Source organism: Bombina bombina, chromosome 7, assembly GCF_027579735.1.
Source record: "Bombina bombina isolate aBomBom1 chromosome 7, aBomBom1.pri, whole genome shotgun sequence".
NCBI classification, from domain to species: domain Eukaryota; kingdom Metazoa; phylum Chordata; class Amphibia; order Anura; family Bombinatoridae; genus Bombina; species Bombina bombina.
Window position 1 is genome coordinate 635859231 of NC_069505.1, and position 3415 is coordinate 635862645.

The following is a 3415-nucleotide window of genomic DNA, read 5'->3' on the forward strand; positions in this document are numbered from 1 at the left end:
GGTAGCACAAAGTATTGACTAAAAGGGTGCCAATAATTGTGCCACACATATATTTAACAAAGATTTTTTTTTTATAAACCTGTGTTGTGTTTGCAATTGTTTGATATACATGTGAGCAGAGTATTTTTGTGTATTTTTTCCACAAAAGATCAAAACGTTAAATGTAAAAGACAATTTCCACAGGCTTCTTTGCTCATATTTACCAAGAGTGACAATATTAGTGCAGGGTAGATATCTATCTATCTATCATCTATCTATCTATCTATCTATCTATCTATCTATACAGTAATCTATCTATCTGTCTATCTATGTTCTATCTTCTATCTATCTATCTATCTATCTATCTATCTGTCTGTGTCTGTCTGTCGGTGTCAATCTATTTCCATCTCTCTCTCTATACAACATATACACACATACATTTCCTAACTAGTGAACTATTGTGGTATTTTTCACCTCTGTATAAGTTTATGACAAGCCTTTTATTGCCTGGTGACTATATGTGCTACAGCAAATCACAAATTGGAGCTGCAAATGTACTGGTGCATATGCAGAGTAGCATAATTCTGACTCCCACGTGGCTGTAAATTACATTGTACAAATATGCATAGCAGCTGCAATGTGATGGGACTTAATTCTGAGCCACAGGATGTCTGTGCAGTTATATACATAAGTACAGGACTCACCTTGTCACTTTAGTTTCCCCTATAACCCTTCCATGTGATTCTTCCTATTGTGCCATATAAGCCTATCTCTCTAAAGCTTCTTCTATAACCCCACATAGCCAGTTTATTTACCTCCTGTTGTATAGCCATATAAACTTGCCCTATATGTTCTCTTATTTTTCCATTGCTCCATATAACCCTTCCCCATAACCTCATCACTCAGCTTTTCTTGCTTCTCTGATATATTCTGAGATTCTCCCTCTCTCTTCTGATTCTCCACTGATACATTTGCTTGTGTGTGTGTGTCCTCTGCACCTCCAGACACCCCATCTCTTTGCTGAATTTGCTGTATCCACCCAGACAATTCATCTCTTTTCTGGGTTTTGTCTATGTGCTGACATTCCTTTTGCTTTTGAAGATCTTCTGAACAATATGTCTGTTTTCTTTGGATTTCAATTAAACACTCAACCTGTTGTATATTTTGAGACTCTCTAGTATTTCCAAGATCCTCAATTTTTTTAATCTGTTGTTCCTGGACTTCCTCTCTACACCCACATCCTTCCTTCTCAATGTTACCACTGCACTCATCATCTTTATGTTCTTCTTTTTTGATCTCTGCCTTTTTCCAGTCATTCTGCAGATTGTTTATCCCCCTATGGAGCCCCATTTTATTCTTTATAGAGAAGTCCAAGTTGACTGTGCATCGTTTAAGCCTGTTGGACTCCTGCACTGTAAAAGGAAAGTCCTGAGATAGGAACTTGTTGAATATCTCAGGATCTCCATCCAAGTCAAAAAGGTTCTTCAGTCCAGCCTTAAGGGAAAACAGTTCCTTGCTATTCTGCTTGAATACATCCCAGAGTAGGCAGTTGCAAAATTCTTCATTGCTCCCATTCTGCTCCTCATCTTCCAGACACTGTAGTACCCAGCTTAGGCGACAGGGCCACTGATTGCAAAGAACCACCCATGCAGCAACATTTCTTGCTGATATTTTGTCCCATGGAATGTTATTCAGCATCATCAGGTGGACCATAACTGGTATAGTGTTGACAATACGTTTCATCTGGCAAATGCTGTCAGGGATGTACTCATGGAGAACTCCCCGCTCACTGTATAGAGCCGAAAAAGTCTCCTGTATACAGTGCAGAGGTTGAATGAAGGAAGTCTTTACATCTGTCTCCTCCTCATCTGACAGTTCCTCCCTTAGTAACTTAACAGACTCTGCTATACCTGTTTTTGTTCCACGATTTGCATCGTTCCTACATGGCCAGTCTATTAGGTCTTCTGTCTTCTGTACTGCCTTCTTTAGAAGCTGCAACTTTGTCTTTTTGCCAAGTGCAGGAACAGAAAATGGAAGAGTTACGGTACGGTTGAGGAACATGTATCCATTATCTGCCATACCTTTCAGTGAGTTAGCATTCTCCAAACAAGTGACAATGATACTTGGGTCCACAACCAAGATGGAGATAAATGGAGCTCTACGGTCAGATAGCAGAGTATTCATGGCATCCAAAACACCAACCACTTTGTCAGGAGCACATAGCTCCAGGCTAGTGACCTGCAGAACCACACGGATTCTCTGCTTCTGAAAAATTTCCATACACTGGATCATCTGTGTGATTAACTCAACCTCTTTCTTTATGTCATTCATGAAGCCCATCTGGGAACTAAATTTCTGACTGTTAACCAGACGTTCAATCTTTTGCTTTTGGCTGATGAGGACACTCTTAGCTAATTTGTAAAACGTCATGATAATACCTGATCCAGACACCAAAGTGGCGAGAACTCCAAATACCGTGGAAACCTTCTCTTCTCCTTCATTATTCTTGGTTCTTATAGGCACCAAAATGAGGATCAAGCCAATAATAAGTAGTAAAAGAATCACCACCAGCTTAATGAAAAATGACTTTTTGAAGATCCATTCTTTGTCACCTTTGTCACCTGGGTCCGTTTTAGGTGCAGAACCCAGGACACTAAAGATGCTGAGAGAGAGTGCTCCAAAATGTTTCCTTATGCGGTCACAAAGTGTGGTGACCAGTCCAGCCCAGAGGCGGTCACTTCCTGCATACTGCCAGGCACTAAAGTTCACAAAGATGAATTCAATACTTTTGCGTTTCTGATGATTTTCTGTCACCACAGGGCTAAAGAATAAAAGGCGCCAGAGAAGAAGGAGAAAGCCCCATCCAACAGGTTTCCTGGTTGTTTCTTTAAATTCTGTCTCTTGTTTCTGAGTTACGTGCAAAGCCTCTTCCCTCATACACTCTGAAACATATAAGGGTCAGGTTTAAGGTTCCTATACAAATAAAGGTATATAACAAGTATATAGCTATACATAATTTATGTATTCACATAACTGAAGGTGTTGATTACTTTGATTAATGACTAATTAATCCTGTCCACCAACTCCTTGCTTGACCCCCTGCAATCCGGATTCCACCTCAAACACTCAACTGAGACTGCCCATACTAAACTGCCCATACCAAGGTTACTAACAATCTACTCTCTGCTAAAAATATTGGCCACTACTCTATACTCATCTTACTTGACCTCTCAGCTGCCTTTGACACAGTTGACCACCCCCTCCTCCTACAGACTCATAGCTCTTTTGGCCTCTGTGACACCGCTCTTTCCTAGATTCACTCCTATCTTTCTCACAGGTCTTTTTCGGTGTCATTTGCCGACGACTCCACCTCTCCAATGCCTCTGTCTGTTGGAGTACCTCAAGTTTCTGTTCTGGGTCCTCTACTCTTCTACAT

At 40.6% G+C, this 3415-nt stretch overlaps 1 protein-coding gene across 1 annotated transcript in view; it reads right to left on the reverse strand.

Moving 5' to 3' along the window:
• Window positions 1-280: 280 nt before the first annotated feature.
• NKPD1 (NTPase KAP family P-loop domain containing 1) overlaps window positions 281-3415 on the reverse strand; it is a 62871-nt gene continuing 59736 nt past the window's right edge. Inside the window, exon 4 of the mRNA XM_053689221.1 lies at window positions 281-2921. Coding sequence (XP_053545196.1) covers window positions 787-2921 — 2135 coding nt within the window. The 3' untranslated portion in view covers window positions 281-786. The remainder of the gene's footprint in view (window positions 2922-3415) is intronic.